This window comes from Pristiophorus japonicus, chromosome 16 (assembly GCF_044704955.1).
Source record: "Pristiophorus japonicus isolate sPriJap1 chromosome 16, sPriJap1.hap1, whole genome shotgun sequence".
Classification (NCBI taxonomy): Eukaryota; Metazoa; Chordata; class Chondrichthyes; family Pristiophoridae; genus Pristiophorus; species Pristiophorus japonicus.
Window position 1 is genome coordinate 83,268,975 of NC_091992.1, and position 22,908 is coordinate 83,291,882.

The 22,908-nt window shown below is 42.9% G+C and overlaps 1 protein-coding gene across 4 annotated transcripts in view; it reads left to right on the forward strand.

The window, feature by feature from the left end:
* The window catches only part of LOC139226628 (protein phosphatase 1 regulatory subunit 7-like), a 105,712-nt gene that overhangs the window by 59,988 nt on the left and 22,816 nt on the right, over positions 1 to 22,908 (forward strand). For 2 of the 4 annotated variants that reach the window (XM_070857520.1, XM_070857519.1), the window contains exons 10-16: positions 3,147 to 3,270; positions 3,558 to 3,640; positions 7,927 to 7,978; positions 10,189 to 10,258; positions 11,921 to 12,008; positions 21,235 to 21,296; positions 22,516 to 22,585. In XM_070857520.1, coding sequence (XP_070713621.1) covers positions 3,147 to 3,270; positions 3,558 to 3,640; positions 7,927 to 7,978; positions 10,189 to 10,258; positions 11,921 to 12,008; positions 21,235 to 21,296; positions 22,516 to 22,585 — 549 coding nt within the window. Of the gene's footprint in view, positions 1 to 3,146; positions 3,271 to 3,557; positions 3,641 to 7,926; positions 7,979 to 10,188; positions 10,259 to 11,920; positions 12,009 to 21,234; positions 21,297 to 22,515; positions 22,586 to 22,908 lie in introns of those variants that run through there. The other 2 variants (XM_070857522.1, XM_070857521.1) reach the window with 2 other exon arrangements.

Below are 22,908 nucleotides of genomic sequence, written 5' to 3' on the forward strand. Positions count from 1 at the left end.
TCTGCAAGCTCCGCTCGCTGAAAGAGTGCATTTACATCCGTACATCCTTTGGTTCATTTAAAACTTTGGTAACTTTCCTTGGATATTTCCCTTGTAAGAACGTTCAGGTAATCTCATTGTGTTATAGTGGCCCTATGCGTCCAGTTGTCCTTTACTAACACGTGTACTATTAGCATCACAGGTCACACACAGATACCCAAAGGGTCTTAGGAGGTTATAAGGCATTTTATTAAGGGAGCGATAGTTCAAATATAGTCAAACACAACACACAATGGGGATAGATATAGTAGACACATGACCGTGACAAATAGCTGTTATCAATCCCGATCGGATAGACGGCTGGTGGCACGAACAGTTCTTATCTTCACTGTCTGCCCTGAAACACCTTCTGGGTCTTTCTTTTATTCTCTTTTTATGGGTGGGTCTAGTGTAGGATATTGGCAGGACCATTTAATCCATGATATGTCGGGTTTTTTTGTCTCAACTCTTGGGTGAAACCCTCTTCTTTACATCCTCCCAAGCTTGGAGTCAGATAGGCCGTTTTCGGCCAGCAGATGTTTGGAGCTGCCTGTTATCAGTTATTTATGTTCACGCTGTTCAAGTCGCTTTAGCTAATGTACCAGGGAGTGAATCATTCAATTCTAACACCAGTCTGAAGAGACTTTTTGCTCTCAAGTTATTTCTTCCAATTCACGATTTCTTACATACGTTAAATGGGCACTGATTGGTGCAAGTGCATCACATATATCAGGGGGTAATGCAATTCAGGCTCAGTCCTCTAAGGCCTCTCTAGTTTAACTCTGCCACTGTGCCAATAAAAAGGATGGGAAAGTAGCGGGGGTGGGGGGATGAGGGGTGTGGGGGTGGGTGGGGCGGGATGGAGGGGGGTGTGGGGTGGGGGTGGTGGGGATGAGGGGAGAGGGGGTGGGGGGGATGGGTGGGGAGGGGGGAAGTGGGGATGAGGGGGATGGGGGATGAGGGGGTTGGGGTGGTGAGGGGGGAGGGAGCTGTGACTATGGATCCACACTCTGCAATGTACCACGCTGGTGCCGCCATGAAAGGCATCCCCCTCACAGCCCCTTCCTGGAGCAGGAGAATTTGATTAAATGATGTTACATTTTACCCGCAGCATGTTCTTGTAATTCACAGGCAATTTTGGATTGTTTGTACACGCTGAGGCTTTTCATTCTGTTGCCGAGTGTTTTCTTCATGTTATAAATCGAGACAAAAGTGGTCTCGGGTGATGAAATTCTCCTCGGGTACCCAGAGTACTTTATTTATAATCTCCTTGTGATCAGCAACCTGGGAATAGCAATCTGGATTTATGTCCAGGAAATAGTGCAAAATAAGAAGGAAAATCACTACACAAGTGCCAAAAAAAACAAAACACATTTTATTCGATAAAGTTTCCCCAGCTCCGGATGGAGTGCAAATGAATCAGATATTCAGTGCAACCACCCCAAAGTAATGTACTGCAAGCTGCATGGGGGGGTTCTCCATATTTAATCGGAAACCAGTGAGCACCAGCTTGGTTCGGGCTTTGTGTGGGTGCAGGTTTTTCATGTCCCTGCATGTGAGCCCAAAGCAAAATGGATCGGTGGTGGGTTTGACGTCATAAAAGTATCATCCTCGGCTCAGTGGGCAGCACTCTTGCCTCTGAGTAAGAAGGTTGTGGTTCAAGCCACACTATGGATTTGAGTACATAACCTAGACTGACACCCAAGAGCAGTACTGAGAGGGTGCAGCAGTGTTGGAGGTGCTGTGTTTCAGTTGAGATTTTGTAACCAAAGACCTCTGTCCTGCTCAAGTGGATGTAAAAGATCCCACAGCACTCTTCGAAGAGCAGGGAGTTCCCTGGTGTCCTGGACAACATTCTTCCCTCAACCAACATGACAGATTATCTGATCATTCATTCATTTGCTGATTGTGGGCCCTCACTGTGCATAATTTGGCTGTTCTGTTTCCCTACATTACAGCAGTGACTGCATTACAGAAGTAATCCATTGGTTGTAAAACACGTTGGGATGTTCTGAGGACATGATAAGGTGCTCTATAAATTCCAGTTCTTACTCCGAGATCTATCATACAGGCAGGTTGCTCAATCTTCTCTTGAACTTGGACGTATCCTGGTTTAATGGGATCAGATATTCCTCGGAGCACAGGAATACCTGATCCAGTGGTTCTGAGAGACTGTACTGTTTGAGCGAATAACATATTAAGCTCCATATTAATACGTTGAAACGTATAAGATTCTGAGGGGGCATGACCGGGTAAATGCAGAGAGGATGTTTCTTCTCGTGGGGGAATCTAAAACTAGGGGGCATAGTCTCAGAATAAGGGGTCGCCCATTTAAAACGGAGATGAGGAAGAATTTCTTCTCTCAGAGGGTGGTGAATCTTTGGAATTCTCTGTCCCAGAGAGCTGTGGAGGCTGGATCATTGAATATATTTAAGTTGGAGATAGACAGAGATTTGGACGATAGGGGAGTCAAGGGTTATGGGGAGCGGGCAGGGAAGTGGAGTTAAGGCCAAGATCAGATCAGCCATGTTCTTATTGAATGGCGGAACAGGCTCAAGGGGCCAGATGGCCAACTCCTGCTCCTATTTCATATGTTCTATGTAGGAGAAGTTCTTTCTGGAATATTGTTCAGGCTTCATAACTGGCCAATAGGCCTTCAAACATCTGTAAGGGAACTAATTGCCTGTTCCATCTCTTGTCTGTGATTTTCTTTTCTTTGTCCCACTTGAGGACTGGATGTTGCCAATGGTACTGCTATTTTGATTCACTATTATGGAGTATGAATCATACGTAAATTACTGAGAGGGCTTGGCTGTTTGATGTAGAGCAATATAATCATAAGCTACAATGTACATCCTTGTGATACAGCTTTTTCTTTTTTGAAGGAGAATATTACAATATACTCTTGTCCACCTTCCTGCTCTGTTGAAAATACTGTTTTAAAAATAGTATTTTGTTGATTAGAAATGTGTTAAAGAATTAAAATTCAATAACCCACTGCTGCAATGCATTGAAAGCTGTTGGTTTGATGATGTCTGCTTGCTTTATTGAGGATACTCATATCCTTCCTGTGATTTCTCAGATTTTGAGCTACTATTTTTACCACACTCACAGTTGGTATTCCTCAGTTCCTTGCAGGAGTTGAATCTTGCCGATAACCAGCTGAAGTCTATCTCCAGCTTCTCCGTACAATTCCCTAGCCTCAATGTCCTTAATGTGGCCAATAACAACATCAACTTCGGGGAAGAACTAGTAAGTATAATTATTTAATGTCCAAACAGAATGATTATCCTTAATAGTCCTGAATTATTATTATAAATTTCTTTTTTATTAGCTTATGGGCTTGTATTTTCTACCAAATTAAGAACAAAATATTAATTGATTAGAATGCATGAATTTGCATATATCGTATTATTATGTAGATTGGAATGCCTATCTAATGAGAACTATGTTTGACCTTTCAAAAACATGATGAATTGCAGTTACTCAGGGAGTGACTGGGTTGAAGAGCTATTTATGTCAATGTTCTTTCCTTCAAGAAATCTCTGGCGCGGTGCTGCCACCTGGTGGAACTGCATTTAGCTGGCAAAGGAACTGGGACACCAGATGAAGAACAAACCATGTGAGAGCTATACTGTATATCTGTAAGAACTATACATACTGACAAAATATTACAGCAAGAAAGTCTGGTTCTAGCTTGTTCAGTAGACTCTCCACTATGGGAATACACCTCGTGCAAATCCCTGATTCTAAAAATGTTTTAGAATTGTTAATAGTGGAAAAGAGCTATGTTAGAATCAGTAAAGTGCAAATAAATTCTGCATTTAACTTGAAATGAGTACATTACAAATGCTACAATGAACCTGATTTTGGTTATAAGAGCTCTGATATCACACTGTAGCAGTTTATATTACCTGTCGGAATATGGAAGGTGTTTGCTGGTCTGCATGCTGCAAGTTGCCAATCTCAAAGGCAAGATTGTCTCCACCAACCCCTTTCACTTCATTTAATTGTTAAAATGTGTTTGAGAAAATATAATAAAGGAGGAAGTGTCCATTGAGGCATCCAGCATGGCAGTCCAGACACGCCATTCTCATTCTTGCCTTTGCTAATGATCAGTTCAGGGTCTCCTGTTTCAGTTACTATAAATAACACATGTCCAAGTTCTTCAACGAGTTATCCTACTGATGGCTATTCACCCACGTGGGCATCCTGCTGTGGCTTAGCATGTTTACTTGGGCAAGGTACCAGAGGGCTGGCAACAACCGTGCAACTGTACACCAGTGGGAGTCCGAGTCCGGGCCCTCGGAGGAGGAAGGACATATAAATAAAATAAATCTTCAATGGGCATGAATTATTCAGGTTATAGGGCTCAATTTTTCCCAGTTATTTGCGCCATTTTTTTGGCTTAAATTAAAATATCCAAGGTTCCCCAAAGATTGTGTGCCAGTTTTTTTTTTACCTCATTGGGGACGTAACCTGCCACCCGCGCCAATTCTGGCCATTTAAGCAAGTTTGACCAGCTCCGGTTTACTCCAGTTTTTCTTAGGATGGCATATATGACCACTCTGGAAAAACCTTCTGCGCAGTTAACAAAATCGGCGCAGGTAAGAGAATCCGTGCAGCAGATGCAGTTCCACGGCCCGGACAGCAGCAGCAGAGAGGGAGGGAGAGGGGGAGAGGAGAGAGGGGGGAGGGGGGGGTGGGGGCGGGGAGGCCTTTCGGCCAGGGTTAAGAGCGGCAACCGACACCGGCATCGGGAGGCCCTTCAGCCAGGGCTAGTAGCGGGTACCGGGAAGGGGGGAGGGGGGGGTGGGGAAGGAAGGGATAGAGTTTTGGTATAAATACTTTAATCATTTAATGCTGGTAAGTTGCTGCAATGTGTAAAGTGCTTGTCCAGTTGCTGTGAGCTGGCTAGAATGTGTTGTATGTGTCACTTTCCACTCTCAACCCGCAGTGTGTCCCTGGTAACCCAATCTTTTTGGTGCAGATCTTAGGCTCCACCCCCAAAGCTAAAGGACAGGCTAGACAGCACCAAAATCAACAATTCAAACGGGGAAACTGGGATTTTTTTTGTTGGCATAGATGGGCCTCCAAAAAACGGGCGTAACTCTTCAAGTACGGCAAAAAACAGATTTGGGGAAAATTGAGCCCATAGACTTTTATCATTTACAAATGCGATATATCGCATATTATGGAGAGACTAGAGAAGCTGGGATTTAATAGAGGAGTTCAAAACCATGAATATCTATGATAGAGAAAATAGGGAGAAACTTTCCACAGGCAGGAGGTTCAGTAACCAGAGGATACAGATTTAAGGTAATTGGGAAAAGAACCAGATAAGGAGTTACATAAGAACATAAGAATTAGGAGCAGGAGTAGGCCACTCGGTCCCTCGAGCCTGCTCTGCCATTCAATGAGATCACGGCTGATCTTCTACCTCAACTCCACTTTCCTGCACTATCTCTTAATATCCAAAAATCTAGCGATCTCTGTCTTGAATATACTCAATGAATGAACCTCCATAGCCCTCTGGGGTAGAGAATTCCAGAGATTCACCACCCTCTGAGTGAAGAAGTTTCTCCTCATCTCAGTCCTAAATGGCTGACCCCTTATTCTGTCACTATGACCTCTGGTACAAGACTCCTCCCTGCATCTACCCTGTCAAGCCCTGTAAGAATGTTGTATGTTTCAATGAGATCACCTCTCATTCTTCTAAACTTTAGAGAGCCTAGGTCTTATCTACTCAATCGCTCCTCATAGGACAATCCCCCCCATCCCAGGAATCAGTCTGGTGAACTTTCGTTGCACTCCCTCAATGGTAAGTATATCCTTCCTTCGGTAAGGAGACCAAAATTGGACACAATACTCCAGGTGCGGTCTCCCCAGGGCCCTATATAAATGCAGTAAGATGCCTTTACTTTTATACTCAAATCCTCTTGTAATAAAGGCCAACATACCATTTGCTGTCTTAATTGCTTGATGTATCTGCATGTTAAGTGAGTCGTGTACAAGGACACCCAGGTCCCTCTGAACACCAAAATTTCCCAATCTCTCACCATTTAAAAAAATACTCTGCTTTTCTATTTTTCCTACCAAAATGGATAACTCACATTTCTCCACATTATTTTCAATTTGCCATGTTCTTGCCCATTCACTTAGCCTGTCCACATCCCCTTGAAATCTCTTTGCATCTTCCTCACAACTTATATTCCCATCGAGCTTTGTATCATCAGCAAACTTGGATATATTACATTTAGTCCCCTCATCCAAATCATTGATATAGATTGTGAATAGCTGAGGCCCAAGCACCGATCCTTGCGTCATCCCACTAGTTACAGCATGCCAACCCGAAAATGACCTGTTTATTCCTACTCTCTGTTTTCTGTCCGTTAACCAATCCTCAATCCATGCTAGTATATTACCCCCAATCCCATGGGCCCTAATTTTGTTCAATAACCTCTTGTGTGGCACCTTATCGAAAGCCTTCTGAAAATCCAAATACACCACATCCACTTGTCCCCCCCCCTTACCTATTCTGCTAGTTACAACCTCAAAAAAACTCCAACAGATTTGTCAAACATGATCTCCCTTTCATAAAACCGTGTTGACTCTGCCCAATCCTATTACCCTGTGTTATTATTTGAAGGGGAAAAAAATTGCATGGCTATGGGAAAAGAGCAGGGGAATGGGATTAATTGGATAGCTCTTTCAGCACAGGAATGATGGACCGAATGGCTTCCTTCTGTGCTGTACAATTCTATTTTTTATCCTGATTTTCTTCCTTATTCCTCTTCTCTAGAAGCAGTCAATCATAGAGGAGTGAAGAGCGACATAGTGAAAGTGATTTTTACCTTGCCCACATGCACACTTCCCAGCACAACTCAATGTTCCCGATGTTGGGGAAATCCAGAACCAGGGGACACAGTTTAAGGATAGGGGATAAGCCATTTAGGACTGAGATGAGGAGAAACTTCTTCACTCAGAGAGTTGTTAACCTGTGGAATTCCCTACCGCAGAGAGTTGTTGATGCCAGTTCGTTGGATGTATTCAAGAGGGAGTTAGATATGGCCCTTACGGCTAAAGAGATCAAGGGGTATGGAGAGAAAGCAGGAAAGGGGTACTGAGGTGAATAATCAGCCATGATCTTATTGAATGGTGGTGCAGGCTCGAAGGGCCGAATGGCCTATTCCTGCACCTATTTTCTATGTTTCTATGGACAGTGGTCAGGGGTAAGAGCCCCAGGTGACAGCTGGCAAGGGAGCTCAGATTGGGGATCAGAAGTTTTTTCTGGTGTGTGTGGCTCAGTACCACACGGCAGGATATATTTTCCCAGTGAACCTTCAGGGGGATTCTTCATTTCATGTTATATGTCAGCCCAGTGAAGATTAGGTTTATTCAGTGCATTGAGTAGAATGGGCCTATATCCTCTGGCGTTTAGAAAAATGAGAGGTGATCTCACTGAAACATATAAAATTCTGAGAGGGCTTGACAGGGTAGATGTCGAGAGGCTGTTTCCCCTGGCTGGAGAGTCCAGAACTAGGGGTCGTAGTCTCAGGATAAGGGGTCGGCCATTTAGGACTGATTTGAGGAGAAATTTCTTCTCTCAGAGGGTTGTGAATCTTTGGAATTCTCTACCCCAGAGGGCCGTGGCACAGAGCAATAGATTTTTGGACACTAGGGGAATCGAGGGATATGGGGAGCATACGGGAAAGTAGAGTTGGTGTAGAAATTCAGCCATGAATGGCGGATCAGGCTCGAGGGGCCGCATAGTCTACTCCTGCTCCTATTTCCTATGTTTAAAAAAAAATCAATGCCAGAGTTAGTATTGTATTTTACAGTGTCTGTACAGTGTTGCAATTATTTTATCCAATGCTGTCACTTAATATTAGTAATGACTTTCCCCAGAGACCTTGAGGATATTTCTCTCCTGATGCCTCAGCTTGAGAGTCTGGATGGGGTGAGTAGGGCGAGTTTTTTTTTTCTTGATCAGATATTATTCTAAAGTCTTATGAATTTGGAATACAGTTCTTTTTCCAGTTTTCTCCCTCTCTCCTGAAGGTGTAGGCTTGCTCGAGTATGGTTCCACAAGCATGTGTAAAACTGAGCTAACTTATAATTGAGCGACATCACATCAGTGACCATTATCTACTTAGCTCTCATTAACTGGATGGCTCAGCGGCCTGGTTTCATTCCTGATCCGTACAAACTACGGCAGGTCCCGGTTTCAATCCCCATTCTGTGCTGAAGTCAGCTGATTTTGAGCTATACAAGCAGTTGGGCACTACTTGTTGGCTGCAGTTCCCCTGGGATGAGCAGTGAGGGGATATTGGCTACTGTTCACTGCTTCTGATCAAGAAATGCTGGAAAGCGCTGGTGTGGGATGAAGGCTGTGTGGGATGGGCCGCGATGGCTGTCACAGTTGAATAACCCGGCAAGGCCGACCATCGAGGCTCGCCCATGAAGATTGGCCATTTCAGTGGGGTATTAGAAGGTAGCGAGGATCCATGGAACCATAATCCTGCATGCTCCAGGAGAGATGAGAAGGAAAGGAGAAAAACAATGGATTTAAAATACCATAAATATCATTATTGTCCGAATCACAGAGTGAAAAGAGCAAAATATTTCACGCAGTGAGCCTGTTTGCAACACTCTAAAGAAAACAAAACCATATATTTTTAGATGCGACTCACCATGTAGTGGGATAAAATCTTTCCCCTTGCCAGACCTTTGTTTGAATCCAGATGAGGATTGAACATTGGCCGCTCATTACCTCAGTCCCAGATCGTGCAAATAAAGCTTACTTACAATGAATACCCTGATTAAATTCATAACATATCAACGCACAGCTTATTTTCTCCTGACTCCCAGTGACTTCCAGATTGTCTTAAACTATTTAAGTAGGTTAGACTGGGTTTAGGGGATCGATTTTTTTTGTGATACGGTAACATTCAGTCCAGGTTAGTTAATAACTGGAATAAATCTAACCAGAGGTGTAGTGTGCTAGTAACAGGTAATTTTCCCAATTTAGCATATTTACATAAGTAGTCATAGCTTGTAATTCAAAATAGTCCAATTGTAGGAAGCTGGTCCAATAGGGGCACTGGAGAATTGTGCAATTTAAAGGGACATGGCCTCTTAAAGTGAAGTGGTTGCATGGGTCAAAAATTCTTAACAGGCTTTATGTAGAAAGGATCATAGCAGTCATCGACAAGGTTGACGGAGGAGGAAAGAAGTGACTGGCAAAAAAAGGAAACCCTAGTAGAAATACCTCCAACACTAGGGTGCAAGTGATGGAGTGGTATGTGGTACTTCTACATGGGACTTACTTCTTGCCTGTCACTTCTTTCCTCTCCTTCAGGAGTGGAGTGGCCCAGCATCCAACTCCACATGTCCGGTAAAGTGACTGTAATGATGCTTGAGTTGGGTGTGAGAAGGGTTTCCCTCTTAGGCGATCCAGGGTAACAACCTGCAACACACCTGAGGCACACAAGGTAGGGGCTGAAGTGACCTTTGCAGCCACTGGCAGTGTCTTGCCTGTAGTTTGAGTCCAGGCCAGCTTGCAGAATGCAACACTACTCTGCTGGGGATGGTAGCGTCATAACAACAACAATTTATATTTATACAGCGCCTTTAACATAGTGAAATATCCCAAGGTGCTTCACAGGAGTATTATGAGATAAAAAGTTTGATACCGAGCCGCATAAGGAGAAATTAGGGCAGGTGACCAAAAGCTTTGTTAACGAGGTAGGTTTTAAGGAGGGAAGGAGGATAGAGAGGCGGAGAGGTTTAGGCAGGGAGTTCCAGAGCTTGAGGCTTAGGCAACAGAAGTCCAGAGGAATTTGCCGTCCTCCTATAGTGTAACCTAGCTTGCCCGGCACCCATTGAGTCTTCTTGGTCTCCCTTCTCTTCCTCCAAGGAGCACAAATAAAGAGGGATTCCGATAAGGATACCCGTTGAAGACTGGTAGCAAAAGTGTTTATGCCGAAACTCATGCTACAAAACCCAGTGAGGCCAAGAACTACTACACTGTGTAAATGTTCCTGTAGGGCAACACTAATTGGGTAACTTTACTGAGGCGACAGCATTGGAAATGCCACATTGATGCTGCAGAAGGCACTTTGCTTTCAATATTTGGTGAATAATTGGGTCTTTGTTGTTCTGCTGTAGGCTATCCTTAACACTTCCAACAATAAGAGGCAGGACACTCCAGTTATTGAGAAAACAACACTGGCTATCGGTGAGTTGCTCTGTAGGAATTAGTAAAACACTTGAATCTGTGACATATTTTAGACAACCATACTTTTAGATGCTGTTTCTTAGCCTCATCTTCAAAGTGGAAATTAACCTGGAGACACTTTGCTCATCCAGGTCACTAGCCCCCCAACTTGTTTATTTATAAAGGTCTCATTCTGGCCAAATCTTTGATTATCTGTGTTCTATTTTATTGCACTAAACTCAGGTTTTCTTGAAACATTGATCACTGCCTTTGATAATCCAGATATGGTGACATTTTAATGGTTGGTTGCTAACATTTTTGACACTTTATTTTTTGCAAATTTCAGTGCTGTTCAGTGCAGCCATCCTTTTTTGGATGAAGCCCATTCAGCTGCCGACCTACCTCTGTTTAATGTCAGCTAGTACCAGGTTCAACATGTTTGTTGAACATGATGCATGCATCCCAGAAAAGCATTAATACTTGTGCAGGTCATCCTTCAATATTGCACAACTTCCAACGAAGTTTAAAAAAAAAAGCCTATTCCAAAGAGAGCAAGAAGGGTTTCTTGTGACCATGTGATATGGAGAAAGGTTGCCCTGACTACAGGGAAGTTAAAGTCACGCAGGTACTGTCTTGTGTTTGGATTTTGTCAAAAGACATTTCTTCCAGCACCAAGCCAAGCAAGCAGTTGGCATATAACCAGGATCACTTGCAAAAGATGCACTGGCTGACTGCAATTCTGCTTCATCTGGTGGGTCCGGAGAGGAGAGGGTAGTCGGAGGTTCTTCGGCGCTCAAACCGCCTCCTCCAACGTCGCTCATAAATCTGCGCAATCTCGAGGCTGGTTCAGCCGACAGCGGAACCGCGCACGTGACTTAGGTGGTGCTGAGGCGGCTTCCCTCTTCTCTATCGTCCAGCCCGCTTCTGCCTTGTGGGAACACTGGTTGAGGCTGGCAGACTGCAGCATCAGGCAAGGGTAACCAACCAAGAGCAGAACCGCCTCAATAGGGTTAACAACTCTGATTGGACGTACTCCTGGAGTTTTCATCGTGACCTTCTGCCTCCTACTGCCCGCCCCCACCCCCACGCTCCCGCTGTCGGTCGCTCGCAAAGCACCGCCTATTCTGCACCGATTGGAAAGCGATCAGGCTCCTCGCCACCTGTTTGGATGAATCTGGACTATCAGTCAAACAGCCCTTTTTTCTCCTATCTCAAATATTTTTGAAAAAGAAAAACACAATTAAAAAAAAAAATAATAATTTAAATGATTTTTCTCCCAGGTGTTGCTCGCAGCAGTGTCCTGGGGATTAATCTTTAATTCCTGGAGACTCCAGGACACTCCTGGAGGGTTGTAAACCCTCCACTTGCAGGACCCACTCAAGTGTATGTATCAGTCACACAATCCATCACCTTCAGTAATGGCGTTGCAGTTAAAGACATTCTTCCATTTACAGTCAGACTGCCAATAACTTGCTCCCTTAGCCAAACTCCTTGCCTCAAAATCGTAATAAAAAGCATAATTATACATAGCATTCACAAATCAATGTTTTTCAACACAGAATGCATTCCTTGGTATTTGTTCTATGTTAACTTAAAGTTTTCATACCTCCATATGCAATACATTTTTGTTGCTTTCTTATGCTTTGCTAAAATTAAACCCTCTTTTTGTTCAAATACTTGTAGCTTCCCTAGAGAGTACACATCAAATCATAAGCTGCTTTATTGATTTTGAGTCTCAAATGGAGGATCTGCAACACTCACTAACTGAGAGGTAATAACTCCTTTAACACTAATGGAAACAACTTTGAATCCCTTCGCATTCATTCAGACCCATGTCCTTCTCATGGACTTGGCAGAAAATTAAGAGAGAGATAAGCACCATACCTGCAGATCTCAATGGGGTCCTAAATCACCTTGGTGAGCCAAGTGACCCTCGATGAAGAAGATGGGTTGAAATGTCGTTCCTCCTATAATTCTTATGAAAGCAAGAAGTGCCATCCAGCAGAAATTGAGTGATTATAGTAAGATCAGGCTCCATCATAGATGTTGGGATTGATTTGCTGCAGCATTTTCTGGGTTTTGCATTAGATACTCCTTAGGATTTAGCATCACCAGTCAATCCTGCAAGTGGGCCTTGCGACGCCTGCGATCTGGAACGCACCGTTCACTGCCCATATCTAGTTAATCAACAGCGTGATATAGGGATTATAACATCGAACCCTGCTGCGTATACCATCTTCTATAATTGCATGTACCACCATGTGCATTCTCCTGTCTTTACAGAAGGTGGACTGAATTTCACTCTAGTGAGATACAAAATGGCTTGTTTCCCAGAAAAGAACAGATGATGCTTTTCACTCTGAGATTTGCTAATTTTCTGTGTACCTCATTTTATGAAAAAGAAAAAAAAGATATAACCTTACCGATGCTCTAGGCATAAGCCCACTTTAATGCTAGCAGATGTGATTTATATAAGCAGAGTTCTGCATTACTTCTTGATTTTGATGTTTGAATAGGATGTTCCAGGTTCTTTCAATATCCAGATATATAATATATACAAGTGCAATTACACGCTAGACAATTATCTCAGATATTATCTCTGAATTAAAATTCATAGAATCATACAGCACAGAAGGAAGCCATTCGGCCCATTGAGCCTGTGCCGGTTCTTTGAAAGAGCTATCTAATTAGTCCCATAACCCTCGTCTTTCCCCATAGGCCTGCAATTTTTTCCTTTACAAGTAAATATCCAATTCCCTTTTGAACGATACTATTGACTCAGCTTCCACCACCCTTTCAGGCAGTGCATTCCAGATCATAACTCGCTGTTTTAAAAAAAACAACCTTTTCTCCCCTTTGGTTCTTCTGCCAAATTCCTTAAATCCGTGGCCTCTGGTTACTGACCCTCGTACCAGAGGAATCAGTTTCTCCCTATTTACTCAATCAAAACTGGTCATAATTTTCAACACCTCTATTAAATCTGTCAGCTGTGGCTCAGTGGGTAGCACATTCTCCTGAGTCAGCAGGTTGTGGGTTCAAGTCCCACTGCAGGCTGACACTGCATTGTTGGAGATGCCGTCTTTCGGATGAGGCATTAAACCGAGGCTCCATCTGCTCGCTCAGGTGGACATAAAAGATCCCATGGCACTATTTCGAAGAAGAGCAGGGGAGTTAACCCCGATGTCCTGGCCAATATTTATTCCTCAATCAACATAACACAAACAGATTATCTCGTCATTATCACACAGCTGTTTGTGGGAGCTTGCTGTGTGCAAATTGGCTGCCGTGTTTCCTACACTCCAACAGTGACTACACTCCAAAAGCACTTCATTGGCTGTAAAGCACTGAGACATCCGGTGGTTGTGAAAGGCGCTACATAAATGCAAGTCTTTCTTTCTCCTCTTAACCTTTTCTTCTCTAAGGAGAACAATCCCAGTTTCTCTAGTCTCTCCACATAACTGAAGTCCATCACCCCTGGTAGCATTCTAGTAAATCTCCTCTGCACCCTCTCCAAGACTTTGATATCCTTCCCAAAGTGTGGTTCCCAGAATTGGACACAATGCTTTACTTGAGGCCTAAGTCGAAAGAACTTGGGTGCAGGTTCGCAAGAGCCAAGCCTTAGCCAAGAGTACACACAGGTTCTGCCAGAGTTAAAGAGATTAACATTGTGCTGCTTACCAGCAATAGAGGACTGATAAGATTCCCGGCATGTCCAGCTAGGACCACTCTACCTATTAGGGTAGCAGAATTACTAGAAGCTATGTGGGAAGAATCCTAGCCCCCAGTAACAAGTCTACTCCTCCACGTCCCATTAACGAGCCAGAAAGGTTGACAAATCTCCTCGAGTCCTGCGGAGCCGTCTGACTCAGGTACTGGATTACTGAGTCTGCCTTGGAAGCTAGACTTGGTTCTGATCTTCCATTGCCAGATGTTTCATCCTGTTTCACATAGAGCACAAAAGAACTTGTTCCCTCTGGTGCTGTTTTTCCTCCAATCCCACTTATCTCAGCCACACTAAGCAAAAATCAGGCATTTCCTCAAAGGCAGAGCCATGCCAAGCCACTCTTCTGCACTTCCCATCACCAGTTTCAGTGCAGCACTGGCAAAGTCATGGACACATGGTGCCCACAAACTTTCTGAGCTGCCGATAGTGCAAGGTGTTAGGAGATAAATAGGAGGAAGATATAGATACCCTGACAGAGGGAGTTTTGCCTTCTAATAAACCCCCAATAAACACATTGAATCCAAGCTCACAGCTTTAGGAGTGTGATACCACTCCAACAATCCATTGACATACACCTTTGCTTTATGAAATTCTTAGTTGCATGCTTGTTTTGCATAAACCCTACATCTGTGTTCTTTGGCTAAACATCTGTATATGACACAGCTGAAAATGGCCTCAGTGACTTCCTATGCTCCTTTGTTCCATTCAAAATTAAAGAAAAGACTTGGATTTATATAGCGCCTTTCAGGACCACCAGACATCTTAAAGCACTTTACAGCCAATGAAGTACTTTTGAAGTGTAGTCACTGTTGTAATGTAGGAAACGCAGCAGCAAAATCCCACAAACAACAATGTGATAATGACCAGATAATCTATTTTTAGTTAGGTTGATTGACGAATAAATATTGGCCAGGACACCGGGGATAACTCCCCTGCCTTCTTCGAAATAGTGCCATGGGATCTTTTACGTCCACCTGAGAGGGCAGACAGGGCCTCGGTTTAACGCCTCATCCGAAAGGCAGCACCTCCAACAGTGCAGCACTGGAGTGTCAACCGAGATTTATGTGCTTCAGTCCCTGGAGTGGGATCTGAACCCACAACCTTCTGACTCAGAGGTGAGAGTGTTACCCACTGAGCCACAGCTGACACAAGGTGAGCATATTGAGTAAATGTGAACCAAAGGTAGTGTGTAAAGAATCTCTGCCACTCAACCATCTAACGTTAGATGGGATTTATTAGTTTCTCGCTCTGTGCTCGGATACATTTTATTCGTAGCCAATCTTTCCAATTCTTTGTAAAATCACAAACACCAGAGGTCACCTTGCACACATCAAGGATCACTCTGCGCCAAATGACTGAAAGAGGACTGACAGCTGTAATAAATCAAATAGAGGGAATTGCAGTGAACTGAAAAATCTTCAGTAAAAGGTTACTGACATTGAACACCTGAATGCCATTTATTCAAACGGTCCATTATGTTGTAAGAATTACAGAATGAAAGCCTGGTGTGTGTGTACCTTGTTGAGATTACTGGTTGTTTATAAACTAAATCTATAATGCTGATCACTTCCCAGGGTAGATGTTCTATCATATTACTATTTAGTTGTTTAAATTCTCTTTTCTCTTCCCTCCACCTTCTCCCATTTCCAGCCTACAACGAAGGCAAATACAACCTGCACTCCACTGTGACTTGCGGTTCTGCAATCTGTTCACATTTGAGATAGTCATCCCAGGAAAGGATAGCCATGTTGTTGTGTTAAGAAGCTGGGAGCACTGATCACAAAGTTAAATGCCTATGTCCCAAACATAATCTCCCAGCAATTTTCTAAATGCCCATCCCTCCACATATGGAGGCAGTGTTGGTCCAAGAGTAGCCAAACTGTACCCAGTTTCCACAATGCTTCAAGCTGTCAAATAGCCAGTGGAGGAGATGGAGTAAAGGCTCAATGTACCCACCTGGCTGAGAACTGCCTGATAAATGGCTGATAGACTAATGGACCGAGTCTCAAGATTTCATTGTGAAGTGACTTCTAAACGGCCCAGGAACAAAAATACTGCAGACTTACTGACTTTCACAAACTAATTTCCCTGAAAAATTTGTTGGGCATGTAAAAAAGGAACGGTAACAATCATGGGCAATTTTAACCTTCATATTGATTGGACAAAGAAAATTGGCCAGTGTAGCCTCGAGGAAGAATTCATAAAAGTGTATCTGGGATAGTCTCCTTGAACAGTACATTGCGGAACCAACCAGGGAGCAGGCTATCTTAGATCTGGTACTGTGTAATGAGACAGGATTAATAAACAATCTCCTAGTAAAGGATCCTCCAGGAATGAGTGACCATAGCATGAATGAATTTCAAATTCAGTTGGAGGGTGAGAAAGTTGGGTCTCAAACCAGTGTCCTAAGCTGAAAGAAAGGAGACTACAAAGGTATGAAGGTAGAGTTGGCAAAAGTGAACTGGGAAAATAGATTAAAGTGTGGGACAGTTGATGAGCAGTGGCAGACATTTAAGGAGATATCTCATAACTCTCAAGAAAAATATATTCCAATGAGAAGGAAAGACATGTAAACATAGAAAATAAGAGCAGTAGTAGGCCATTCGGCCCTTCGAGCCTGCACTGCCATTCAATATGATGATGGCTGATCCTCTATCTCAACACCATATTCCCACTTTTTCCCCATACCCCTTGATGCCTTTTGTTTCTAGAAATCTATCTAACTCCCTCTTAAATATATTCACAGCCTTCTGTGGTAGAGAATTCCACTGGTTCACCACCCTCTGAGTGAAAAAATGTCTCCTCATCTCAGACCTAGATTTCCTACCCGGTATCCTGAGACTATGATCCCTTGTTCTAAACTTCCCAGCCAGGGGAAACATCCTCCCCGCATCCAGTCTATCCAACCCAGTCAGAATTTTATACGTTTCAATAAGATCCCCTCTCATTCTTCTAAACTCTAGTGAATACAGGCCTAGTCGACCCAATCTCTCCTCAAACAACAGTCCTGCCATCCCAGGAATCAGTCTGATGAACCTTTGCTGCACTCCCTCTATGGCAAGTATATCCTTTCTTAGGTAAGGAGACCAAAACTACATACAATACTCCAGGTGCGATCTCACCAAGGCTCTGTATAACTGTAGTAAGACATCCTTGCTCCTGTACTCAAATCCTCCTGCAATGAAGGCCAACATACCATTTGCTTTCCTAACTGCTTGCTGCACCTGCCTGTTTGCTTTCAATGACTCGTGTAAAAGGACACCCAGGTCCCTTTGTACATCGACATTTCCCAAGCTAGCACCATTTAAATACTTATATTTTTCCTACCAAAGTGGATAACTTCACATTTATTCACGATATACTGCATCTGCCATGTGTTTGCTCACTCACTCAACTTATCTAAATCACCTTGCTGCATCTTTGCATCGTCCTCATAACTCACCTAGTTTTGTGTCATCAACAAACTTGGAAATATTACATTTGGTTCCCTCATCCAAATCATTTATATATATATATTGTGAATAGCTGGGGTGCAAGCACTGATCCCTGTGGCACTAGTCACTGCCCGCCACCCCGAAAAAGACCCATTTACTCCTACTCTCTGTTTCCTGTCAGTTAACCAGTTTTCAATCTATGCCAATCCTATGTGCTTTAATTTTGCATACTAACCTCTTATGTGGGGCTTTATCAAAGGCCTTCTGAAAATCTAAATACACTGCAACAACTGGTTCTCCCTACATCCTCAAAAAACTCATTGGTTTGTCAAACATGATTTTCTTTTCATAAATCCATGTTGACTTTGTTTAATCCCATTGATATTACCGAAGTGTGCCGTTATCACATCTTTTACAAAAGATTCCAGCATTTTCCCTACTACTGATGTCAGGCTAACTGGTCTGTAGTTCCCCGTTTTCTCTCTTCTTCCTTTTTTAAATAGTGGGGTTACATTTGCCACCGTCCAATCTGCAGGAACTGTTCCATAATCTATAGAATTTTGGAAGACAACCAACGCATCTACTATTTCCATGGCTACCTCTTTTAGTACTCTGGGATGCAGATCATCAGGCCCTGGGATTTATCTGCCTTCAGTCCCATTAGTTTCTCCAGCACTAGTTTCTTACTAATAATGATTTCCTTTAATTCCTCTTGCTCACTAGACCCTTGGTTCCCTAGCATTTCTGGGACGTTATTTGTGTCCTCTTCCGTGAAGACAGAACCGAAGTATTTATTTAATTGTTCTGCCATAACCATCTGTGAAAACAAGGGTATACAAAGTGGCCAAGACGAGTGGGAGGCAAGAGGATTGGGAAACTTTTAAAAGCCAGCAAAGAATGACTAACAAAATAATAGAGAGGGAAGCTAGATTATGAAAGCAAACTAGCACGGAATATAAAAACCGATAGTAAGAGTTTCTATAGATACATAAAAAGGAAAAGAGTAGCTAAAGTAAATGGTCCCTTAGAGGATGAGACTGGGGAATTAATAATGGGGAACAGGGAAATGGTAGAGACTTTGAACAAATATTTTGTATCGGTCTTCACGGTAGAAGACAATAAAAACATCACAATAGTGGATAATCAAGGGTCTATAGGGAGGGAGGAACTTAATACAATCACTATCACTAAAGAAGCAGCACTTGGTAAAATAATGAGACTAAAAGGTGGACAGTCTCCTGGACCTGATGGTTTGCATCCTGGGGTCTTCAAAGAAGTGGCAGCAGAGATAGTGGATGCATTGGTTGTAATCTACCAAAATTCCCTGGATTCTGGGGAGGTCCCAGCATATTGGAAAACCGCATAGGCAATGCCCCATTTTAAAAAAGGAGGCAGACAGAAAGCAGGAAACTATAGTCCAATTAGTTTAACCTGTCGTTGAGAAAATGCTGGAGACTATTATTAAGGAAGCAGTAGCAGGACATTTGGAAAAGCATGATTCAATCAAGCAGGGTCAGCATGGTTTTATGAAAGGGAAATCATGTTTGACAAATTTACTGGAGTTCTTTGAGGATGTAACGAGCAGGAGTCGATAACGGGGAACCAGTGGATGTGATGTATTTGGATTTCCAGAAGGCATTCGATAAGGTGCCACATAAAAGGTTACTGCACAAGATAAAATTTCATGAGGTTGGGGGTAATATATTAGCATGTATAGAGGATTGGCTAACTAACAAAACAGAGTTGCGATAAATGGGTCATTTTCCGGTTGGCAAACAGTAACTAGTGGGGTGCCGCAGGGATCGGTGCTGGGGCCTCAATTATTTACAATCTATATTAATGACTTGGATGAAGGGACCGAGTGTAATGTAGTCAAGTTTGCTGATGATGCAAAGATGGGTGGGAAATCAAATTGTAAGGAGGTTCACAAAAAATCTGCAAAGGTATATAGACAGGCTAAGTGAGTGGGCAAAGATTTGGCAGATGGGAGTATAATATTGGAAAATGTGATGTTATCGACTTTGGCAGAAATATTAGAAAAGCAAATTATAATTTAAATGGAGAAAAATTGAAAAGTGCTGCAGTATGGAGGAGATCTTTTCAGAATGGCAGGCAGTGACTAGTGGGGTACCGCAAGGCTCTGTGCTGGGGCCCCAGCTGTTTACATTGTACATTAATGATTTAGACGAGGGGATTAAATGTAGTATCTCCAAATTTGCGGATGACACTAAGTTGGGTGGCAGTGTGAGCTGCGAGGAGGATGCTATGAGGCTGCAGAGTGACTTGGATAGGTTAGGTGAGTGGGAAAATGCATGACAGATGAAGTATAATGTGGATAAATGTGAGGTTATCCACTTTGGTGGTAAAAACAGAGAGACAGATTATTATCTGAATGGTGACAGATTAGGAAAAGGGGAGGTGCAACGAGACCTGGGTGTCATGGTACATCAGTCATTGAAGGTTGGCATGCAGGTACAGCAGGCGGTTAAGAAATCAAATGGCATGTTGGCCTTCATAGCGAGGGGATTTGAGTACAGGGGCAGGGAGGTGTTACTACAGTTGTACAGGGCCTTGGTGAGGCCACACCTGGAGTATTGTGTACAGTTTTGGTCTCCTAACTTGAGGAAGGACATTCTTGCTATTGAGGGAGTGCAGCGAAGGTTCACCAGACTGATTCCCGGGATGGCGGGACTGACATATCAAGAAAGACTGGATCAACTGGGCTTGTATTCACTGCAGTTCAGAAGAATGAGAGGGGATCTCATAGAAATGTTTAAAATTCTGATGGGTTTAGACAGGTTAGATGCAGGAAGAATGTTCCCAATGTTGGGGAAAGTCCAGAACTAGGGGTCACAGTCTAAGGATAAAAGGCAAGCCATTTAGGACCGAGATGAGGAGAAACTTCTTCACCCAGAGAGTGGTGAACCTGTGAAATTCTCTACCACAGAAAGTTGTTGAGGCCAATTCACTAAATATATTCCAAAAGGAATTAGATGAGGTCCTTACTACTAGGGGGATAGCGAGAAAGCAGGAAGGGGGTACTGAAGTTGCATGTTCAGCCATGAACTCATTGAATGGCGGTGCAGGCTAGAAGGGCCGAATGGCCTACTCCTGCACCTATTTTCTATGTTTCTATGATCTGGGGCTACTTGTGCATGAAATACAAAATTAGTATGCAGGTACAGCAAGTAATCAGGAAGGCAAATGCAATGTTGGCCTTTATTGCAAGGGGGATTGAGTATTAAAGCAGAGAAGTTATGCTACAATTGTACAGGGTATTGGTGAGGCCACACCTAGAGTTTTGCAGTTTTGGTCTCCATATTTAAGGAAAGATATACTTGCATTGGAGACTGTTCAGAGAAGGTTCTCTAGGTTGATTCCGGAGATGAGAGGGTTGACTTATGAGGATAGGTTGAGCCTATACACATTGGAGTTCAGAAGATGAGAGGTGATCTTATTGAAACATAAGATAAATGAGGGGGCTCGACAAGGCAGCTGCAGAGGATATTTCCACTCACAGGGGAAACTAAAACTAGAGGGCAAAGCCACAAAATAAGGGACCACTCATTTAAAACTGAGATGAGGAGGAATTTCTTCTGAGGGTTACTAATGTGTGGAATTCTCTGCTCAGAGAGCTGTGGAGGCTGGGTCATTGAATATGTTTAAGATGGAGCGATAAGGGAAGTGGAGCTGGATCCATGATCAGATCAGCCATGATCTTATTAAATTGCAGAGCAGGCTCGAGGGATAGTATGGCCTACTCCTGCTTATATTTCATACATTATAATTGGCACTGTGGCAGTTCTTTATTTGAAGGGCTTTGTGCACTCTTGATTCAGGTTCTGTCGGGTGAAGAATCTGGTGGAGTCCTTACCTAAACAATTGCCATGGAGACCTTCATGTGAGTAACTGTTTAGTTTGCTTTATGTTCTGGGCTTTATTGGGTGATGAATTCACCATGTATAATATTAAAAGGTGGGAGAAAGATTTTGGTGTCAGCTTAATTTCAGCGAGAAGCCCCCTTCCAAAAAACTTGTATTTATTTAGTGCCTTATTATCTTTCTACCATCTCAAACCACTTCACATACAATTAATTACTTTTACATCTTATGTATGCACCTCCAACAGTGCTCCACTCCCTCAGCACTGCACTGAAGTAGGACTTGAACCCACAACCTTCTGGCTCAGAGATGAGAATACGACCACTGAGCCACAGCTGATTGCCTTCAATGATATGATTGTGTTGGTCAGGACATCAGTAGAAGTCATGCTCTTCCAATACTGCTGTGGATTTATTTCTATGCACCTGAATCACTGGAACAGGCAGTCTTGTAAATTGGCTCAAGGAGAACAGCCACTAGAGTGTCAACCTGGCTATGTGCTTAGGTCCCAGAGCGGACCATGGACATATAACCTTTGACTTGGTGGTGAGAGCATTCCCAACTGATCCAAATCAACTCAAGCTGGGTGGCAGAGAAATCTGGTTTTAATCTCAGAACACAGCTCAGTATTAGGCTGGGCTCATGTTACTGACAAGTGAGAAAATGTGGTCAAAATTATGCTCCCAAACTACTTTGTAGCTTAAATTACAAAACTGTTTAAAACAAAATAAATGGCTTATAACGGGAAGTGAATGATTTTGAACTAACCAGGGTTAAAGCTAAAACTTGTCTTTCCTTATGCTTCACGCCCATCACTTGCTGCACAAGTTTAAATTTCCATTTGTAGGTTTTGTCCTACTTAAGTGAGGACAGAGAGCTTCAATTGTAGCAGTGGACACACGGTGTTTTTTTCTCCTGTATTCTTGGAAAATAGATTTCCTGAAAGCTATTTATCAGAACTTGCATTCCTTCTGTAAATTTCACACCTTCAAGGGCAGATGCTAATTGTTCTAGATTAAAGCACAGATTACCAGATTTCTGTTTTTTATATAAAGCACCTGGATATCCTGTTTGTTCCATCTTGTAAAACACTGGTGTTTAATGTACACCAGAGAAAATAGTGGAGCATATCCCAATAAATGCTCTTTACTCATTAAAAACAAGCAAGTTCAGTACTTGTTTATAGTTTAGAGTTTGCCCTGTGATTTACAATTATACTGTACTTGTACAAACCTACAGATACACCAGTACCACCAAGATTGGCTCTAGTGCCAAGCTATGGATCCCGACCGCAGACAGGTTGCAGCAGGTAAGAGAGAATGTATGAACAAGAAAATGCCATTCAAGTTGAATGCTATTTAGATCCTTTCCTGGAACCTGTGTTTTAATCACTCGTGGATCAACCTCATATTGCAGCACCCCTTGATTAGATAGCTCTCGTTCTCCAGTGTGAATCTATCCATAAAAAGTGTGAAGAAGTTACTCACTAACCTTGCAGTAGTATTGCATTATTAAAGGACAGAGGTTTAGTTAAAGCACTTATTCAAATCAGCAAATGTGTATTCTAGTATAAAACTCGGGAAATTATTGAATGTTGGAGGATGGTTTTATTTTTGATCAGTTGTTCGACCT